The sequence below is a fragment of the Bos mutus genome, chromosome 13 (assembly GCF_027580195.1).
Source record: "Bos mutus isolate GX-2022 chromosome 13, NWIPB_WYAK_1.1, whole genome shotgun sequence".
NCBI lineage: Eukaryota > Metazoa > Chordata > Mammalia > Artiodactyla > Bovidae > Bos > Bos mutus.
The window spans coordinates 37,969,569-37,991,638 of NC_091629.1; the positions used below are offsets into that span (position 1 = coordinate 37,969,569).

The window sequence follows — 22,070 nt, forward strand, 5'->3', positions numbered from 1 at the left end:
TGGTGTTGGGAACCAGTTTGGCAATAAAATCAAAGCATGTGATCAACAGTTCATACATTATCTTGGTGTGGACCCACAGAGCAAGCACAGATGAAGAGCAGACACTGACTTCACACTTCTGATGGTTCACAGTTGGATAAGAAAGTCAGAGGTCGTGATCAACAGCTCATACATTGCCTCTGTGTGGACCCAGAGTGCAAGCACAGATGAAGACCAGACACTGACTTCACACCTTTGATAGTGGGTCGGTCATGTCTGCCTCTTTGCAACCCCACCGACTGCAGCACACCAGGCTTCCCCAGCCATCAGCAACTCCTGGAGCTTGCTCAGACTCATCTCCATTGAGTTGGTGATGCCATCCTACCATCTCATCCTCTGTGGTCCCCTTTTCTGCCTGCTTTCAATGTTTGAGGTATACTTAGTTACTGCAGTTTTTCATTGTAATGATGAGAAGGGTTCTGCCTGTGCAATTCACGTATCAACTCATTTGTAAGTTCCAACACCCCTGAACTCAGTTTAAAACTCAAGCCCAGAAAGACCATTAGTTTACTGGATCCTATTTCACACATCTGATAGGTGTGCAACAGAACTCCCATGTGTACTTGTGTTTCACTCCTTTGCCTTTTACAAAGATGAGTTTCCTAAGTGTTTTATTTTTTAATATAAATTTATTTATTTTAATTGGAGGCTAATTACTTTACAATATTGTGTTGGTTTTGCCATACATCAACATGAATCTGCCACGGGTGCACACGTGTTCCCCATCCTGAACCCCCCCTCCCACCTCCCTCCCTGCACCATCCCTCTGGGTCATCCCAGTGCACCAGCCCCGAGCATCCTGTATCATGCGTTGAACCTGGACTGGCGATTTGTTTCATATATGATATTATACATGTTTCAATGCCATTCTCCCAAATCATCCCACCCTCTCCCTCTCCCACAGAGTCCAAAAGACTGTTCTATACATCCGTGTCTCTTTTTCTGTCTCGCATACAGGGTTTTCGTTACCATCTTTCTAAATTCCATGTATATGCATTAGTATACTGTATTGGTATTTTTCTTTCTGGCTTACTTCACTCTGTATAATAGGCTCCAGTTTCATCCACCTCATTAGAACTGATTCAAATGTATTCTTTTTAATGGCTGAGTAATGCTCTATTGTGTATATGTACCACAGCTTTCTTATCCATTCATCTGCTGATGGACATCTAGGTTGCTTCCATATATAAACAGTGCTGTGATGAACATTGGGGTACACGTGTCTCTTTCAATTCTGGTTTCCTCAGTGTGTATGCCCAGCAATGGGATTGTTGGGTCATAAGGCAGTTCTATTTCCAGTTTTTTAAGGAATCTCCACACTGTTCTCCATAGTGGCTGTACTAGCTTGCATTCCCACCAACAGTGTAAGAGGGTTCCCTTTTCTCCACACCTTCTCCAGCATTTATTGCTTGTAGACTCTAGTGTTTAAAATGAATTTATACTGGTGCCATGGAAATGCGTTATTAATGCTATTAGTGAGCAAAGGCAGGGTTACTTAGTAACCTGAAACCTTTTAAATCTATCAAAATAGCCTGATATTTTCACAAACCCTAGAGCTAGGAAGGATTTTGAGGTGATCTTGTTTATCCCCTGGTTGCTGAAGGAAAAACCTTCTGTCTTTCTATGCTGGGATCTCTGAAGTATGATATGAAACTTCGTATGTGAAATGTATTTTGTTATATAGCCCCTTCTAGTTAAGAAACTTTGTTCATACCTCATTGAAATCTCTGTTGAGAAGGTTCCAGCAGAAACTCATTTGTCGTTTCTTCATAGGAAGAAAACTAGTGCTGTCAAATGCTTGTTCTGTATTATTATTCTGGTTATAACACAGGGTAGGCTCAGTAATATGAAAGAGGAATAGGTTATTATTTGTTTGTAATTGTAATATTAGGTTGGTGCAAAAATATTTGCACTTTTGCATTGTTGAACTTTGCCCTTCATATTGGCGTACATTGTTTAATAAATGTGGTTATGTTATACATCAAAAAAATCATCAAGTTATTACAAAATAATGGCTATATTTCCTTGTGCTGTACAATATGTCCTTGTTGCTAATTTATACAGAGCAATTTGTATCTCTTAGTTCATAACCCTACCCTTCCATAACCCTATCCCTTTCTCTCTCCCCACTGGAAACTACTAGTTTGTTCTCTATATCTGAGTCTGTTTCTGTTTTGTTACATATATTAATTTATATTATTTTTTTTGGTAACACAAGAGATAACATAGATTATTTGTCCTTCTCTGTCTGACTTATTTCACTAAGGCAATGGCACCCCACTCCAGTACTCTTGCCTGGCAAATTCCATGGACGGAGGAGCCTAGTAGGCTGCAGTCCATGGGGTCGCTGAGAGTCAGACACGACTGAACAACTTCACTTTCGCTTTTCGCTTTCATGCATTGGAGAAGGAAATGGCAACCCACTCCAGTGTTCTTGCCTGGAGAATCCCAGGGACAGGGGAGCCTGGTGGGCTGCCGTCTCTGGGGTCTCACAGAGTCGGACACGACTGAAGCGACTTAGCAGCAGCAGCAGCATAATGCCCTGCAGGTCCATCCACATTGTTGCAAATGGCAGAATTTCATTCTTTATTTTAAATGCCTGAGTAATCCATTGCATACCACATTTTCTTTATCTGTTGATAGTTAGATTGCTTCCATTCCTCAGCTATTATAACTAAAGCTGTTATTAATATTGAGATGCATATACTTTGGATAGAGTGGAATTGCTGGAAAACATGGTCACTCTCTTTAGCTTTTTGAGGTACCTCCGTGTTGTTTTCCACAATGGCTGCACCGATTTACAATTCCACCAACAGTGTATGAGTGATTGCCTTTCTCCACACTTTTACCTGTATTGTTATTTGTAGAATTTTTGATGATAGTCATTTTGACAGGTGTCAGGTGATGTCTCACCTTATTTGCAATTCTCTAATGATTAACGATACTGAGCATCTTCTCATGTGAGTATTGGCCATGTGTATGTCTTCTTTGGAAAATGTCTACTCAGGTCTTTTACTGATTTTTATTTATATTGTGTTTTATGATCTATTTATATATATTTTAGACATATTTATATATTTTGGATATATATTTTGGATATTGCCCATACTATATGCAAAATATTTTCCTCCATTCACTAGGTTGTGTTTTCACTTTGTCGATGATCTCCTTTGATGTGCAAAAGCTTTCAATTTTAATTAGGTCCCATTTGTTTATATTTGCTTTGTGTTAGAAGACAGATCTCAAAAATATTGCTACAATTTATGTCAAAGAGTGTTCTGCCTAAGTTCACATCTAGGATTTATATGGCTTCCATGTTGCATGTAGTTCTTTAATCCATTTATAGTTACTTTTGTGTATAGAAAGTAAACAGATTTCTGTACATTAATCTTCTATTCTGAAACTTTACTGAGCTCTTATTTTAATTCTAATAGCTTTTTTTTGTGGCGACATTAGGATTTTGTCTTCAGTTCAGTTCAGTCGCTCAGTCATGTCTGACTCTTTGCGACCCCATGGACTACAGCACGCCAGGCCTCCCTGTCCATCACCAACTCCCAGAGTTTACTCAAACTCATGTCCATTGAGTCAGTGATGCCATCCAACCATCTCATCCTCTGTCGTCCCCTTTTTCTCCCACCTTCGATCTTTCCCAGCATCAGGGTCTTTTCAAATGAGTCAGCTCTTCGCATCAGGTGGCAAAAGCATTGGAGTTTCAGCTTCAACATCAGAATTTTGTCTAGATAATATCATATCATCTGAAAACAGAAACTGTTTTGCTTTTTCCCTTTCCAATTTTGATGCCTTTTATACTTTTCTTGTCTGATTGCTCTGGATAGTCTTCCAATACTGTGCTTAATATTATTAGAATTGGTAAGGGTGGGCATCCTTGTCTTGTTCCTGAATGTAGTGGGAAGGCTTTTTCTGAATGCAGTGGGAAGGCTTTCAGCTTTTCATCATTTAGTATGATGCTAACTCTGGGTTTGTCATAAATGGCCTTTATTTTGTTGAGACATATTCCCTTTATACTAACTTTGATGAGAATTTTTAGCATGAATGGATGTTGAATTTGGTTTCAACATAAAAAAAAAGTTTTTTTTTTGTTTCTGTTGAGATGATCATGTAATTTTTATCCTCAATTTTGTTAATGTGGTGTATTGCGTTGATTGATCTGTGAATACTGAACCATCCTTGCTTCCCTGGGATAAATTCTCCCTGCACGTGGTATATGATCTTTTTCATATATTTCTGAATCAGTTTGTTAATATTCTATTGAGGATTTTTCATACTCATCAGGGATGTTGGGCTGTTATGATCTTTTTTTATCATGTGTTATCTGGTTTTTATGTCACAGTAATGGTGAACTCATAGAATGAATTTGTAAATATTCTGTCCTCTTCAATCTCTGAAATAGTTTAAGAAGGATAGCATTAACTCTTCTTTGTATTTCTGGTAATAGTCTCCTATGAAGCCATCAAGTTCTAGCTTTTAGGTGTGCTGGTAATTTAAAATCCAATTTCACTACCCATGATTAGTGTTCAGATTATCTCTTTCTTCCTGATTCAGTCTTGAAAGGTTGTATGTTTTTAGAAACTTGTCCATTTCCTCTAGGTTGTCAAACTTGTTGCTATAACTGGTCATCATACTCTCATGACTTTTTTGCATTTCTCTGATATCAATTGTTATTTCTCCTTGTAGTTTCTTATTTTGTTTCAGTCCACTCCCTTTTCTTCTTGATGAGCCTGTCTAAAGGTTTATCAATTTTGTTTATCTTTTCCAAAATCCAGCTCTGTGCATTCATTCATGCTAAGTCATTTCAGTTGTGTCTGACTATTTGTGACCCCATGAACTATAGCTCACCAGGCTCCTCTGACCATAGGATTCTCCAGGCAAGGACATTGGAGTAGGTTGCCACGCCATCCTCCAGGGGATCTTCCTGTCCTAAGGAGCAAAACTGAGTCTCTTATGTCTCCTGCATTGTTGGGTTCTTTACCACTAATGTCACCTGGAAAGCCCAAAAACCTGTTCTAGATTTCATTTATCTTTTCTGTTGTTTTTTGATCTCTATTTTAGTTATATCTTCCTTGATTTTTCTTGTTTCCTTCCTTCTGCTGACATTTGGCTTTGTCTCTATTCCCTTTTCCAGTTCTTTCAAGTGGTAGATTAGATAGTTTATTTGATAATTTCCATATATCTTGACTGGGCCTATATTGCTATGCTGCTGCTGCTAAGTCGCTTCAGTCATGTCTGACTCTGTGTGACCCCATAGATGGAAGCCCACCAGGCCCCACCATCCCTGGGATTCTCCAGGCAAGAACACTGGAGTGGGTTGCCATATATATTGCTATAAACTTCTCTTATCAAACTACTTTAGCTGCATCTCATAGATTTTGGAAAGTTGCATTTTTATTTTCCTTTGCTCATGATATTTTCTGGTTTCCTCTTTGATTTTTTCATTCTCTCCAGATATTTGTGCTTTTCCCACTTTTTTCCCTGTAATTGATTGCTACTTCCATATCATAGTGGTTGTCAAAAATGCTTACTCTTTCTAAATAGGTGCTTCTGTATTAGGTGAATATATGTTAATGAGTTTAATATCCTCTTCGTGTATTGATTGATTTATCCTTATATAATGCCTTTTGGTCTTTTGTTTTAGCCTTTGCTTTAAAGTCTATTTTGTCTTTTATGAGTATTGATATCCCTTTTTTCTTGGCATTCCATTTGTAAAAATTTAATTGTCATCCCCTCAGTTTCAGTCTCCAAATGTACTTTAGAATCACACTTTCAAATTTCATGAAAAATTGTTTTAGAATAATTTTTTTGATCACACTGAATTTATATACTAATTTGAGAAAATTGAAATCTTTTCTAATATTCAGTTTTCTCATTCATGATTTGATATATCTCTATTAATTTGTTTTAAAATTATTTTAAATTCACAATTTTGCAATTGCTTTTTCCCTGAATGATCTTATGCATCTCTAGTTGAGGCTATTATTAATACTTTCTTATTCATTGAATTTTTAAAAATTATTATTACTGTTTTTAATAGTTTTGACTACTGTATAGGATTATAATTGAAGTAGATCATGAATGTTTGATCAAGCCACATTACAGAACTTTTACCATTGCTAACAGTAAGGGCATTCTTTTTATGTGTAACTCTCTTAAGATTAAACCTCCAAACATCCAAATAGTTTTATCTTTATCAAAGACTCATATGCAAACAGTTTACAAGTCCAATAGTTCTACATATGAAGTTATACATATGAAAACGGGAGTCTCTAAATTCGTGCCATTTCTACTTCTGAGAGGAAGCCAGCTTCAACTCTTTCAACTAATTATTTTAGCCACCTGTCATAAAACATGCTTATTGCTATGTCTTGAAATCTCACTGTTAGGCATTATTCATAGACATCTCAGTATGAAAGCCAGGGAGGTAATATTCTGTTACTCCTGACCTCATGTCACACATGCACATCTTATTCTTTATCACTCTAATATAATTATAATCTTGAATATGTTAATAGACAGTGTCTATGCAATGGCATCCCACTCCAGTACTCTTGCCTGGAAAATCCCATGGACGGAGGACCCTGGTAGGCTGCAGTCCGTGGGTTCACGAAGAGTCAGACGTGACTGAGCAACTTCACTATCACTTTTCACTTTCATGCATTGAAGAAGGAAATGGCAAGCCACTCCAGTGTTCTTGCCTGGAGAACCCCAGGGATGGAGGAGCCTGGTGGGCTGCCGTCTAAGGGGTCACACAGAGTCGGACACGACTGAAGTGACTTAGCAGCAGCAGCAGCAGCATGTTATGACTATGAAATTTTTTTTTATATTATAGCTGAGTTTGTTACATTCTTAGCTTTAGCTTATGTTGATCCTGTCTTGTGTATGTTTGTGTAACCACTAGCATGGTCAGATGCAGAATATTTCATAAGCACCAAGTCTCCTATGTGCTAGCCCTTAAAATAACAAATATCCCCACCAAATCAAAACTCTTGCAAATGCCTTTCTGTTTTCTATATATATATATAATTTGGGAATGTTATACAAGTAGAGTTAATATTTTGAGACTGGTTTTGCTCACTCAACATAATGCCTTTAAGAGATTTATAATTGCCACACCCATACATAGCTCATTCCTTTGGCTTGCTGAGTAGTATATCCTCATACAGAAAGGTTGTTCACTTATTTTTAAATATTTTGATTTCTTCCACTTTTCTGCTTCAAAGTAAATCTTTTATAACATTTGTACACAGGTTTTGTATGGACACTGTTTTCATTTCTCTGGAATAAATGCCTTAGAGTGTAATTTCTGGGTCATGCAATCTACTTCCTCTCTGTAAAGTGGAAAATTATTCCTTTTTTTTTGGATTCAGGCCATAGCCTGAATAGTTGTGAGGTCCACATTGCACTGTTCATTTGGGCTAAGTTTTGCCAGTTACATTGATAAAATGTTGGAATAAGAAATCATTTCAAAAGTACATCTGGTTCCATCCCAAAGTTGAGAAGGCCCTGGTGAGCCCCCTTCCTTTATCCAGGTCAGTCAGTAGATCTTCACTGAGGCAGGTGCAGAATGAGACTGAAATCCAGCTACAACCTAGGGTCCTAGAATTGGGACTTCGGAACTCAGCCCCCAGCCACATATCCTTCCTGGGGTCTGTGAGTTTGCCTGGGGCTCCCATTTGGGAGTCACCATAAATGTGGAGAGGAACCCAGGGGAGGCAACAGAGGCCCGGGGTGGGGCCAGAGTTTTATTTCTGCTAGGCCTGTTCAGTCTCTGAAAATGTAAGATGAGTAACTAGCTATATTTTCTGCCTGATTTCTATTTCACATCTGAAGCAGGAACTGTCTTGAACCTAGAAATATATTGCAATCTCATAGCCATTTGACCCTATCATAGGCACTTCCTCTTATACCATAGTGGGTGGGGCTTCTTTCCTTTCCACAGAGCACAGAAGTTCATGTTCTCCTAGCTCACACATTTGGACAGAGCAGATTCCTCAGGCCTCCACGATGCCCATCCTTGCCTCCTCATTACACACTCCTCCTTGCCTGCTAATGATTCTACTGCTGGGATTCATAGGTGAGCATTTCTTGGGATAGAATCCCTTTCCCTGCCCTCTGGACCTCCCCACTGCCCTGCACTTTTAGAGTTTCCATGTAAACATGGGTGTGCCACCAAGGACAGCCGCAGAAGGCCAAAGACTGGGCATTATCTGAAAGCATGAAATCAGGGATTTGAGTGTTTTCTCTGCGGATCCATCACCTCCAGCTGCTTAGCAGAGGTATCCAAACGGATGATGCTTCAAATACCAGCAATGACAAATTTATGTGCATTAACTTGTATAATCCTCACAACATCCCATATGATAAATGACCATTACTCCTGATTTGCAGATGAGGAGATTGAGGCAGAGAGTAACTTGCCCGATATTAACTGACCTAAGGCATTGGCAGCATGAGATTCAAATCTAGAGTGTCCGGCTCAAGCTGATTCTTTTAATCATATCATGCAACTCAGCTTCTCAGAGAATCCTAATGGCAGAAAAATCAGAAGATACTGAGAAATAAACAATAGATTAGTCTTCACCCATCATGCTACTAAGAGAACAGAAGCATTCAAATCGTGCATTGTGTACTCCCAAGTTTTGGTCAATGATGTGTTGAATGGTTCCCATGCGTTGAAGTTTGCACTAAGTCTTTAACAGGTATTGTAATTTCATTTGATTCTCAAAACAACCTGTATACTACAATGCTAGGCTATTCTCTAATACATGTTTGTGGATGCATGTATTTATGTGTGTGTGTGTGTGAGTATGAGGAAGTCTTTTCAGACACATGGGATTTCAAAAAGACTTCTTTAATTTTTAAGTCTATATGAAATGATATAAATATATGTTAAGTTTTTGCTTTCAACAACAAAAAAAGTGTTTGCTTTCTACTTCTCTATAAACCTCTCTCACCCAAACTGTTACTTAAGACAAGAATACTTTTCTCCTGGTAAATGAGCAGAATTTTATGCATTGCTATCTTAGAGTCCCCTCTTTCGTGCTGGTTAAGGATGAGGAGGAATGGAGGCTAAAAAGAATTCAGAGACTCTTGCCTATATGATCTGTATATCCGTATCTATATCTGTAATTATAACCACATCCCTGTCTATAACTTTATCTATATCACCTAATGCTAGTTGAAGCTTCCATTCCTCAGGACATCTAATGAGTAATAACAATTCATTTTCTTAAACATACATCATGGGCCAGAGTTGGAAATTCCCATGGTTGCTAACTCATGTGATTATTATATCCAAGGTGGATCCTCTTGTCATCCCTACCTTACAGATAATAAAACTGAGCAAGGAGAAGTTCAAGAACACTCAGTGTTACCTGATATGGTTTGAACTCAAGACATCTGATAGTAGAGCACATAGGTTTAACCATTGCTCTTCTAGATACTGTGACCCTTCTTCCACCCAAGATACTTCTGTGGCTTCTGCCAGTGGGTCTGATGAAGGGGAAGGGTGGAGTAGAGGGTTTGTGGTTTTCTTCTCCTTGGCCCTTTTTTTTGCTTCCTCATACAAGCAAGTTCCTTTTTTTCACCAAGTTATTTACATGGAAAACTCAACTTCTGACATAATTTCTACGGAGATTAACTGCTTAAAATAGAGCTCATTGTCTTGGGGAGTTGTCACACTGGGCAGTTCACATATCATACATATATTACTTTGATATTTAGTATATGGCAGGAAGGAACTTGGGTTAAATTGTTGAATCAAAGAGACAAACTAATTGCCCTCATTGATGTTTATCTTAGTGAAAGAAATGACAATAAACAATAGACTTATAATTCAGCAAATAATACAGAATATTAGAAAATGCTACATGTTAGGAAAGAGTAGCTGACATGTAAAAAATGAAATTAGTTTGTTCTTTAACTTCATACCCAAAAATAAGCTCAAAATGCATTAAAGACCTAAATTTGAGACTTGAAACTATAAAGCTCCTAGAGAAAAATATAATCGGAACACTCTTTGACATAAATCAGAACAATATCTTTTTTGATCTATCTCCCAGAATGGAAATAAAAACAAAAATAAACAAATGAGACCTACTTAAACTCAAAAGTTTTTGCATAATAAAGAAACAACAAACAAAATGAAGGGCAATCCACAGATTGAGAGAAAATATTTGCAAATGATGTGACTGAAAATGGGCTAGTCTCCAAAATTTACAAACAGCTCATGACACTTAATAGAACCAAAGCAAAAAAAACACTCAAAAAATTAGCAGAAGACCTAAATAGACATCTCTCCAAAGAAGACATACAGTTGGCCAATAGGTACTTGAAAAGATGTCAATGTAATAAAATGCAAATCAAAACTAAAGTGAGATATCACTTCATATTGGTGAATGGCTTTCATCAAAAACCCACAAACAATAAATTCTGGAGCCAGTGTGGGGAGATGGGAACCCTCCTGCACTGTTGGTAGGAATGTAAATTGGCACCGCTACTACAGAGAACAGTATTCACTCAGTTGCTCAGTGATGTCTGGCTCTTTGTGACTCTTGGACTATAGCCCACCAGGCTCCTCTGTCCATGGAATTTTTCAGGCAAGAATACAGGAGTTGGTTGCCATTCCCTACTCATGGGATCTTCCTGACCCAGAGATTGAACCCATGTCTCTTGGGTCTCTTGTGTTGGCCTTTACCACTGTGCCACCTGGGAAGCCCCAGAGAACAGTATGGAGGTTCCTTAGAAAACTAAAAATAGAGCTACCACCCTGCAATCCCAGTCCTGGGCATATATCTGGACATGAGCTACCATATGACCCTGCAATCCCAGTCCTGGACATGATCTGAAAAGATACATGCACCCCAGTGTTCACTGCAGCACTGTTTACAATAGCCAAGACATGGAAGCAAGCTAAACATCCATCAGCAGAGGAATGGATAAAGATGTGGTATGTATATATGGTCGAATAGTCCTCAGCCATAAAAGGAATGAAATAATGCCATTTGGAACAACATGGATGGACCTAGAGAGTATCATACTGAATGAAGTAAGTCAGAGAAGGAGAAATATCATGACATCTCTTATATGTGGAATCCATAAAGACATGATACAAATGAACTACAAAACAGAAACATACAGACTTCAAGAATGAGCTTACGGTTGTGGGAAGAAGAATGAGGGGAAGGGATAGTGGTACAGTTTGGGATGGACATGTACAGTCTGCTGTACTTAAAACGTAAAATCAGCTGTATAGCACATGGAACTCTGCTCAATGTTATGGGAAGCCTGTATGAGAGGGGAGGTTGGAGGTGAATATATGCATATGCATATATGGTATATATACATATATATGCATATGTATGGCTGAGTCCCTTCACTGTTCACCTGAAACTATTACAGCATTGTTTTTTAATTGGCTGTACCCCAATACAAAATAAAAAATTAAAAAGAAAACAAAACAAAGAATAATTGGATAACTGAATTGGGAGAATTTGTTGGGTGGGATGTATTTTAAACCTGGTAGTCTTGCATGGGCATCACAGAGATGGGGCAGTTTGAAAGAAAGTTCTGGGATGAGCATTGTGGTTATCTCGGGGAGGAGCCTTCCTGACAGGGAGCAGCATGTGCAGAGGCCCTGAGAATAGAATCATCCTCCTGTGCTGAAGGATTTGGGCTTTTGCTCTGAGTGAAAGTATTGCCATTGTGGCTTTGAAGAGAGAAGTGACTTGATCTGACATGAGTTTTAATTTATTTGAGCATTTGATTGAGAATAGACACAGGGAGCTTCCCTGTAGCTCAGCTGGTGAAGAATCCACCCACAATGCAAGAGACTCTGGTTCAATTCCTGGGACAGAAGATCCCCTGGAGAAGGGACAGGCTACCCACTCCAGTATTCTTAGGCTTCCCTGGTGGCTCAGAAGGTAAAGAATCCACCTGCAATGAGGGAGCCCTGGGTTGGGAAGATGCCCTGGAAGGGCATGGCAACCTGCTCCAGTATTCTTGCCTGGAGAATCCCCATGGACAGAGGAACCTGGCGGGCTACAGTCAATAGGGTCGCAAAGAATTGACACAACTGAGCGATGAAGCACAGCACAGCACAGCAGAGACTATGCAGGACGTTGATAGAAGCAACTAGAGCATTTGAAGTCATAACATTCATTCAAAAAAAGTAAAAATGGCTTGCACTGAACAGTAGTTAGTAGAGATAAGAGAAAGAGGTCAGATACTGGATGCACACTAAAGAGGAGGCAATAGGATTTTCTGATGCATGGGACTTGGAATGGGAGAGAAAAACTTCAAGGTTTTGATAACTGGGCATCTGAAAGAAAAACTGTGGCTCAGCTGAAATATAGAGGGTAGGGGGGAAATTCACCTCAGTGTTAGACGTGTTAACTGTGAGATGTTTATTTCTGTCCAGAAAGTATGACAAGTTGATAGTTGGACATGCAAGTTCAGAGTTCTGGAAAAATGCCTGGACCAGAGAGGTAATTGGAGAGTTGCTGACATACAGTTGGCAGAATGTTTGCAATCTCCTGGCGCCTCTCACCCTTCTGACCCCTAGTCTCTTCTACCTCTTCCTGTCCCTCCATTTCTCCCTCCAAAGTTCTCTCACGTTTCTTCCCACTTTTGTCTTAGCAGTTCAACTTCCCCAACCTCACTTCTTCTCTCCAGACTTAACAATCTAAATCATCTGAAGCTGTTGGCACATCATAAGACCTGCCCTGTAATAGTATGTCCCCTCCTTGGGAGGTATGACTGGTTACAAGTAGTGCTGAGTGCATGGGTTTATCAGCTCAACTCTGCAAAGTTGAACTACAAAGGAATAGGGAAGAAATAGAAAAGAACCCAGGTTTGTTTTGGGGCCAAGCAGCCTGCTCCTCTTATTTACATCCCTGGAATGAAACCCATGCTTGCTTAATACAACATTTCAGATAAGAGGGATTGTGTTTGTATTTCTCTATATCTTCAGAAATTGGATAGTCAATGAGGCAGAGAAATCAAGTGGATAGCTTGAACCTGTAGTGAAATAATTGGCCCAATGGTGACTCCTGGCTATTCAACTCATAACTTGCTGTCCAATCATAATCAATCACCCAGATTCTTTTTTTAAACGTTTTGTTTTGTATTGGAATATACTCAATTAACAATACTATGATAGTTTCAGGTAGACAGTATAGGGACTTAGCCATATGTACATTTGTATCCATTCTCACACTAATTCTCCTCCCATCCAGACTGGTGTATAACATTGGCCAGAGTTCCTTGTGCTATACACTTGCATATATACAATGCAATACATTGCATTAACTCTATAAATTACTTTGGGTCAGTCAGTGAGTTCAGTCACTCAGTCATGTCCGACTCTTTCCAACCCCATGGATTGCAGCATTTGAGGCTTCCCTGTCCATCAACAACTCCCGGAGCTTGCATGAACTCATATCCATTGAGTTGGTGATGCCATCCATTTTATCTTCTGTTGTCCCCTTCTCCTCCTGCTTTCAATCTTTCCCAGCATCAGGGTCTTTCCAGTCAGTGAGTTTTTTGCATCAGGTGGCCAAAGTATTGGAGTTTCAGCTTCAGTATCAGTCCTTCCAATGAATATTCAGGACTGATTTCCTTTAGGATTGACTGCTTTGATCTCCTTGCAGTCCAAGGGACTCTCAAGAGTCTTCTCCCACACCACAGTTCAAAAGCATCAGTTCTTCCTCACTCAGCTTTCTTTATAGTCCAACTCTCACATCCATACGTGACCACTGGAAAAACCATAGCTTTGACTAGATGGACCTTTGTTGGTAAAGTAATGTCTCTGCTTTTTAATATGCTGTCTAGGCTTGTCATAGCTATTCTTGCAAGGAGCAAGCACCTTTTAATTTCATGGCTGCAGTCACCATCTGCAGTGATTTTGGAGCCCAAGAAAGTAAACTCTGTCACTGTTTCCATTGTTTCCCTATCTATTTGCCTAAAGTGATGGGACCAGTAGCCCTGATCTTAGTTTTTTGAATGTTGAGTTTTAAGTCAACTTTTTCACTCTCCTCTTTCATTTTCATCAAGAGGTTCTTTAGTTCTTCTTCACTTCTTGCCTTAAGGGTGATGTCTTCTGCCTATCTGAGATTATTGATATTTATCCCCGCTATTTTGGTTTCAGCTTGTGCTTCATCCAGCCTGGCATTTTGCATGATGTACTCTGCATATAAGTTAAATAAGCAGGGTGACAATATACAGCTTTGACGTGCTCTTTTCTCAATTTGGAACCAGTCTGTTGTTCCATATTCAGGTCTAACTATTGCTTCTTGACCTGCACACAGATTTCTCATGAGGCAGGTCAGGTGGTCTGGTATTCCCATCTCTTTCAGAATTTTCCACAGTTTATTGTGATCCGCACAGTCAAAAGGCTTGACATAGTCAATAAAGCAGAAGTAGATGTTTGTCTGGAACTCTTTTTCTTTTTGATGATCCACCAGATATTGGCAATTTGATCTCTGGTTACTCTGCCTTTTCTAAATCCAACTTGAACATCTATAAGTTCACAGTTCATGTACCATTGAAGCCTGGCTTGGAGAAGTTTGAGTATTACTTTGCTAGCATGTGAGATGTGGAGAAGGAAATGGCAACCTACTCCAGTGTTCTTGCCTGGAGAATCCCAGGAACAGGGGAGCCTGGTTGGCTGCCATCTATGGGGTCGCACAGAGTCGGACACGACTGAAGCGACTTAGCAGCAGCAGCAGCAGCGTGTGAGATGAGTGCAATTGTGTGGTAGTTCGAGCACTCTTTGTCATTGCCTTTCTTTGACATTGGAATGAAAACTGACCTTTTCCAGGCCTGTGGCCACTGCTGAGTTTTCCAAATTTGCTGGCATATTGAGTACAGCACTTTCACAGCATCATCTTTTAGGATTTGAAATAGCTCAACTGGAATTCCATCACCTCCACTAGCTTTGTTCATAGTGATGCTTCCTAAGGCCCACTTGACTTCACATTCCAGGATGTCTGGCTCTAGATGAGTGATCACACCATCGTGCTTATCTGGGTCATGAAGATCTTTTTTGTATAGTTCTTCTGTGTATTCTTGCCACCTCTTCTTAATATCTTCTGCTTCTGTTACGTCCATACCATTTCTATCCTTTATTGAGGTCATCTTTTCATGAAATGTTAACTTAGTATCTCTAATGATCTTGAAAAGATCTCTACAGTCTTTCTCATTCTGTTGTTGTCCTCTATTTCTTTGCATTGATCACTAAGGAAGGTTTTCTTATCTCTCCTTGATAGTCTTTGGAACTCTGCATTCAAATGGGTATATCTTTCCTGTTCTCCTTTGCCTTAAGCTTCTCTTCTTTTCTCAACTATCTGTAAGGCCTCCTCAGACAACCATTTTGCCTTATTTCATTTCTTTTTCTTGGGGATGGTCTTGATCACTGCTCCTTGTACAATGTCATGAAACTCTGTCCATAATTCTTCAGGCACTCTGCCTATCAGATCTTATCCCTGGAATCTATTTGTCACTTCCACTGTATAATTGTAAGGGATCTGATTTAGGTCATACCTGAATGGTCTAGTGGTTTTCCCTATTTTCTTCCATTTAAGTCTGAATCTAAGCGACAGTCAGCTCCCAGTCTTATTTTTGCTGACTGTATAGAGCTTCTCCATCTTTGGCTGCAAATAATATAATCAATCTGATTTCAATATTGACCATCTGGTGATGTCCATGTGTAGAGTCTTCTCTTGTGTTGTCGGAAGAAGGTGTTTGCTATGACCAGTGCATTCTCTTGGGAAAATTTTGTTAGCCTTTGCCCTCTTCATTTTGTACTCCAAGGCCAAATTTGCCTGTTACTCCAGGTATCTCTTGACTTCCTACTTTTGCATTCCAGTCTCCCATGATGACAAGGACATCTTTTTGGGGTGTTAGTTCTAGAAAGTCTTGTATTCAGACCTTAGTGGCTTTGTATTCAGACCTTTAGCATTAGTGTTTGGGACATAGACTTGGATTACTGTGATATTGAATGGCTTGCCTTGAGAATGAACAGAGATCATTCTGTCATTTTTGAGATTGCACCCAAGTACTGCATTTTGGCCTCTTTTGTTTACTCTAAGGGCTACTCCATTTCTTCTAAGATATTCTTGCCCACAGTAGTAGATATAATGATCATCTGAATTAGATTCACCTATTCCAGTCCATTTTAGTTCACTGGTTCCTCAAATGTCAATGTTCACTCTTGCCATCTCCTGTATGACCACTTCCAATTTACCTTGATTTGTGGACCTAACATACCAGGTTCCTATGCAATATTGTTCTTTATAGCATCAGACTTTACTTCCATCACCAGTCACATCCACAACTGTTCATTGTTTTTGCTTTGGCTCTGTCTTTTCTTTCTGGAGTTATTTCCCCACTCTTCTCCAGTAGCAATATTGGGCACCTACCAACTGGGGGAGTTCAGCTTTCAGTGTCATATCTTTTTGCCTTTTCATACTGTTCATGAAGTTCTCAAGGGACGAATACTGAAGTGGTTTGTCATTCCCTTCTCCAGTGGACCACATTTTGTCAGAACTCTCCACCATGACCCATCCACCTTGGATGGCCCTACATGGCATGGCTCATAGTTCACTGAGTTAGACAAAGCTATGGTCCATGTGATCAGTTTGATTAGTTTTCTGTGATTGTGGTTTTCATTCTGTCTGCCCTCTGAAGGATAAAGATAAGAACCTTATGGAAGCTTCCTGATGGGAGAACTGACTGTGGGGAAAAACTGGGTCTTGTTCTGATGGGTGGGGCCACGCTCAGTAAATCTTTAATCCAATTTTCTGTTGTTGTGCCCTCCCTGTTATTTGACCTGAGACCAAACTATGGTGGGAGTAATGAAGATAATGGTGACCTGCTTCAAAAGGTCTTTTGCAGGCACTGTTGTGTTCAGTGCCCCTGACGCTGCAGCAGGCCACTGTCAACTCACACCTCTGCTGGAAACTCTTCTACACTCACAGGCAAGTCTGGATCAGTCTCTTGTGGGGTCACTGCTCCTTTCTCCTGGGTTCTGGTGCATGCAAGGTTTTGTTTGTGCCAAAAGTCTGTTTCCCCAGTCCTGTGGAAGTTCTGTAATCAAATCCTGCTGGCCTCCAAAGTCAAATTCCCTGGGGATTCTCTGTCCCTTTGCCAGATCCCCAGGTTGGGAAATCTGTTGTGGGTCCTAGAACTTAACAGTGTGAGAATTTATTTAACATAATTTTTCTGCAGTTTGTGGGTCATCTGCTCAGTGGCTCTATGGTGGGGTTAAGGGTAGTATAGTCACTTAAACAATATTCATCCTTCCAATCTGAGAATGTGGTATATCTTTCCTTATGTGAAGAACCAGAGATCAAATTGCTAGCATTCATTGAATCATAGAGAAAGCAAGGAAATTCCAGAAAAACATCTACTTCTGTTTCATCAACTAGCCTAAAGCCATTGACTGTGTGGATCACAACAAACTGTGGAAAATTCTTAAAGGGATGGGAATACCATACACCTTAATTGTCCTCTGAGAAACCTGTATGTGTCTCCAGAAGCAACAGTTAGAACTGAACATGGAACAACAGACTGATTCCAAATTGGGAAAGGAGTACGTCAAGGCTGTATATTGTCACCCTGCTCATTTAACTTGTATGCAGAGTACATCATGTGAAATGCTGGGCTGGATGAATCACAAGCTGGAATCAAGACTGTTGGGAGAAATATCAACAGCCTCAGATATGCAGATAATAGCACTCTAATGGCAGAAAGTGAAAAGGAAGTAAAGAGCCTCTTGATGAGGGTAAAAGAGGAGAGTGAAAAAGCTGACTTGAAACTCTAAATTCAAAAAACTAAGATCATGACATCTGATCCCATCACTTCAGGACAAACACAATGGGAGAAAGGTGGAAGCAGTGATAGATTTTATTTTCTTGGGCTCCAAAGTCACCATGGATGGTGACAGCAACCATGACATTAAAATATGCTCTTTGGAAGAAAAGACAGCATATTAAAAACCAAAAGCATCATTTTGCTGACAAAGATCTGTATAGTCAAAGCTGTGACTTTTCCATTAGTCATGCACAGATGTGAGAGTTGGACCATAAAGAAGGCTGAGCACTGAAGAATTGATGCTTTGAATTGTGGTCCTGGAGAAGACTCTTGAGGGTCCCTTGGACTGCAAGGAGATCAAAGCAGTCAATCCTAAAGGAAATCAATTCTGAATATTCATTAAAAGGACTGATGCTGAAGCTGAAACTCCAGTCCTAGATCCTGATGCTGGGAAAGATTGAAGGCAAAAGAAGAAGGGGGCAGCAGAAGATGAGATAGTTAGCATCACTGACTCAATGGACATGAATTTGAGAAAACTCTGGGAGATAGTGAAAGGGGAGCTTGGCATGCTGCAGTCTGTGGGTTTGCAAAGAATTGGACACAAATTAGCATCTCAATGACATGTGCCTTCTTTGGTTTCTTTCAACAGCATCTTATAGTTTTCAGAGTACATGTCTTATATCTCCTTAAGAATGTTGATTTTTTGGTATTGTATTTTTTCTGATGTGATGTTAAATGGGATGGTTTCTTTCATTTTTCTTTCTGATCTTTTGTTGTTGTATAGAAATGTAACAGATTTCTATGTATTAATTTTATATCCTGCAACTTTACCAAATCCATTGATGAATTCTATTAGTTTTCTGGTGGCATCTTTTTGTTCATTTGTTTGTTGTTTTTTCACTTTAATGAAGAGAATTTATTACAGTGAGTTCATTAAAGAGTTATTGAAGGATAAAATGCAAACAAACAAAGCAGTAATATGTTGATCATGAATGAGTAAAGAAGCTAGTACACCAAGGGCTTGAGAAGTATAAATTGAACAGCTGAGCATTTAGGGCAAAGAGAATTTTACTGACCAGTATTGAGTCAGATGAGTATTGAGTAAGATGAACAGAAGACAGAAAATAGAGCAGTGATTTCACCCCAAAAGCAAAGTATGCAAGTGTGAGTTTGGATCAGAAACAATATTTTAATAGGCTAAGCTCTATAGTGAGGAGAGACTATATGAGGAATAATTATCAGAAATAATGGGGAAAACAAGTTGCCTATAGCTACAGTAGGCTTTTCATATCTTTACACCTCTGATCTCTTTAGGTTCTTCGGCATTTGCCCTTGATCACTTAGGGATCATGGCATACACACAAGTCACCTTTGAATGAAAGATCTGACTTAGATCAGAAGTTCTCAACCTTGTAGAGGTAGAAGCAACCTAAGTACTTTTAAAATCCTCATGCTCAGTATATATCCAAGTCTAATTAAATTGGAATCTTTGGTGGTGAGACTCAGTGGTCTATAAACTTTTTTTTTATAAACTTTTTAAAATTTATTTATTTATTTTAATTTGAGTCTGATTACTTTACAATATTGTAGTGGTTTTTGCCATACATTGACATGAATCAGCCATGGGTGTACATGTGTCCCCCATCCTGTACCCCCCTCCCACCTCCCTCCCCATCCCATCCCTCAGGGTTGTCCCAGTGCACTGGCTTTGAGTGCCCTTTTAATGCATCAACCTTGGACTGGTCATCTATTTCACATATGGTAATATACATGTTTCAATGCTGTTCTCCCAAATCATCCCACCCTCACCTTCTCCCACATAGTACAAAAGTCTGTTCTTTATATCTGTGTCTCTTTTGCTATCTCACATATAGGGTCATCATTACCATCTTTCTAAATTCCATATGTATATGCTAATATACTATATTGGTGTTTTTCTTTCTGACTTACTTCACTCTGTATAATAGACTCCAGTTTCATCCTCTGGTGGCATCTTTGCTGCTGCTGCTACTGCTGCTAAGTCGCTTCAGTCGTGTCCAACTTTGTGCGACCCCAGAGACAGCAGCCCACCAGGCTCCCCCGTCCCTGGGATTCTCCAGGCAAGAACACTGGAGTGGGTTGCCATTTCCTTCTCCATTTCCTTCTGCCATTTCCTTCTCCTTTTCCATCTTTAGATTTCCTATGTACAATATCATTTTTGTACTTTGTGATGTGCAAGTCTTTCATTTCCATTATGAAATTGACTCCTAGGTATTTTATACTTAGCTAATATGTAGCTATTATAAGTTCTTTTTTGGATTCATTGTCACTAGTATGTAGAAATGGAGAAGGCAATGGCACCCCACTCCAGTACTCTTGCCTGGAAAATCCCATGGACTGAGAAGCCTGGTGGGCTGCAGTCCATAGGGTTGCTAGGAGTCGGACACTACTGAGTGACTTCACTTTCACTTTTCACTTTCATGCATTGGAGAAGGAAATGGCAGCCCACTCCAGTGTTCTTGCCAGGAGAATCCCAGGGACAGGGCAGCTTGGTGGGCTGCCATCTGTGGGGTTGCACAGAGTTGGACACGACTGAAGTGACTTAGCAGTAGCAGTATGTAGAAAAAAAACCTGATTTTTGTGTGTTGACTTTGTACCTCAAAACTTTGCCGAATTTACTTGCTAGATTTACCAGTTTTTAATGTCAGAATCTTTAGAATTGCTACATGGAAATCATGTCACACACAAACAAGATCATTTCACTTCTTTCCATTTTGAATACATTTTATACATATTACTTAATTAATTGCTTTTCTCTGAATTTCCAGTATTGTGTTAACTAGAAGTGGCAAAAATGGGCATGCCTTGTTCCTGACTTTAGGGGAAGCTTTCAGAATTTTACCATAAATGAGGCTGTTAATGTGGGTTTTTCATATACAACTTCATTTATTGGGCAATTTTCCATCTATTCCTAGTTTATTGATTTCTTATCACAAAAAATATTAACTTTTGTTAAGTGCTTTTTCAGCATCAATTTTTTCCTCTTTATTCTATTAAAGTGGCAAAATACATGGTTTGATTTTCATATTGCTGTTTAGTTGCCACATCATGCCTGATTCTTTGTGACCCCATGGACTGCAACACACCAGTGCATATATTTTCATATGCTGAACCATTTTTATATTCCAGCAATATATCCCAGTTTGTCCTGGTGCATAATTCTTTTAATATGTTATTGAATTGGATTTTCTAACATTTTATTGAGGATTGCTGCATCAACAGTCATGTGAGTTATTGGTCTGTGTCCATTCTTCTATCAATAGAGATTTACATTACTTCCATGTCTTGGCTATTGTGGATAGTGCTACTATGAACACTGCAGCACATATATCCTTTTGGATCATGTTTTTCTGCAGATTTATGCCCAGAAGTGGATCATATGATAGCTCTATTTTTAGTTTTCCAAGGAACTTTCATACTATTCTCCACAGTGGCTGTACCAGTTTACATTCCCACCAGCAGTGTAGGAGGTTCCCTTCTCTCCACACCCTCTCCAGCATTTATTGTTTGTGGATTTTTTGATGATGACCATTCGAACTGATATGAGGTGATATCTCATTGTAGTTTTGATTTGCATTTCTCTAGCAATGTTGAGCAGCTTTTTATGTGCTTTTTGGTCATCTGTATGTCTTCTTTGGAGAAATGTCTATTTAGGTTTTTCTCCATTTTTTGTTTGGGTTGTTTGTTTGTTTTGGTTACTGAGCTGTATGACCTGTCTGTAAATTTTGGATTCTAATCCTTTTTTGGTCACATTATGTGCAATTATTTTCTTCCAAAATGTGGTTATCTTTTCATTTTGTTTATTGTTTCTTTGCTGCACAAAAGCTTTTGAGAGTGATTATGTCTAATTTGTTTATCTTTGTTTTTACTTCTTGGAGATGGATGGGAAAAGATATTGATGCTTTTAATTCAAGGAATGTTTTGTCTTTATTTTGCTGTGTTTTATTGTGTCTGGTATTAAATTTATGTCTTTAAACTAGTTTGAGTTTATTTTTGTTTATGGTATTAGAGAATGTTCTAATTTCATTTTTTTTAACATGTAGCTATCCTGTTTTCCCTGCACCATTTACTGAAGAGACTGTCTATCCTCCATTGTACAGTCTTAGTACATATATGCAATGGATCATTACTCATCCATTAAAAAGAATGAAATAATGCCATTTGAA

The 22,070-nt window shown here is 39.1% G+C and overlaps 1 protein-coding gene across 1 annotated transcript in view; it reads left to right on the forward strand.

The window, feature by feature from the left end:
- The first annotated feature begins 7,981 nt into the window (after nucleotides 1-7,981).
- LOC102285368 (tyrosine-protein phosphatase non-receptor type substrate 1-like) overlaps nucleotides 7,982-22,070 on the forward strand; it is a 36,269-nt gene continuing 22,180 nt past the window's right edge. Inside the window, exon 1 of the mRNA XM_070381343.1 lies at nucleotides 7,982-8,128. Coding sequence (XP_070237444.1) covers nucleotides 8,059-8,128 — 70 coding nt within the window. The 5' untranslated portion in view covers nucleotides 7,982-8,058. The remainder of the gene's footprint in view (nucleotides 8,129-22,070) is intronic.